Genomic DNA, 733 nt, shown 5'->3' on the forward strand with positions numbered 1-733 from the left:
AATGTTGATACTGTGGTAGAAACAAAAATACTCTATGTAAACTCTATTAACTCGAAAGTTAAACAACAGAATCATTTTCCAATACATTTGTATTGTGTTTTTTTTCTACCAAAGTATCTTTATAGTATTAATCGCATTGTGTTTTTGTTTCTATCATGACAGTGTTGTGCTTGGCGCATCATCATAGTATCATGCACAGATTTTGTTGACCAAAGCATTGTTATAGTATTATGTGCATAGTGTTTTTTTTTTTCTTCTAAAGTATTATTACGAATCATTATAGTATTTTGTTCATAGTATGTTTTTTTTCCTACTAAAGTATTATTATGATGTTTATATAGTATTTTTTCTACCAAAGTCTCATAATATCATGTACATAACCTTTTTTATCTACCAAAATATAATTCTAATCGATTTCTCCTTCTTCTATTCCTTCGAATTATTCCTTTCTTTATTCCCTCGAGTTTTTCTCCCCGTCTGTACCTCCTCCTCCTTCCTCCCACAGGTCATGAGCTTCTCCCTTTTCGCGTCGAAGCTCCTGGTGGCGTTCGTGCTGGTGGTCGCTTTCCACTGGGTGCTCATGTCCCTGTGGGTGCTCTCGCAGGTGGGTCGACGCCGTTTTGTGGGCGGCCGTGGGCGTGTGGGTGGGAGGGGAGGGGTTTATTTACTTGAGATTCGGTGTTGGCGAAGGAGAACGTCGGGGTAGGGTGGATATAGCGTGTGTTGAATATAC

General features: G+C 38.7%; 1 protein-coding gene across 1 annotated transcript in view; it reads left to right on the forward strand.

The window, feature by feature from the left end:
• The window catches only part of LOC119586524 (XK-related protein 7-like), a 3,775-nt gene that overhangs the window by 1,365 nt on the left and 1,677 nt on the right, over window positions 1–733 (forward strand). The window contains exon 2 of the mRNA XM_037935277.1: window positions 506–604. Within this exon, the coding sequence (XP_037791205.1) occupies window positions 506–604 (99 nt within the window). The remainder of the gene's footprint in view (window positions 1–505; window positions 605–733) is intronic.

This window comes from Penaeus monodon, chromosome 21, assembly GCF_015228065.2.
Source record: "Penaeus monodon isolate SGIC_2016 chromosome 21, NSTDA_Pmon_1, whole genome shotgun sequence".
Classification (NCBI taxonomy): domain Eukaryota; kingdom Metazoa; phylum Arthropoda; class Malacostraca; order Decapoda; family Penaeidae; genus Penaeus; species Penaeus monodon.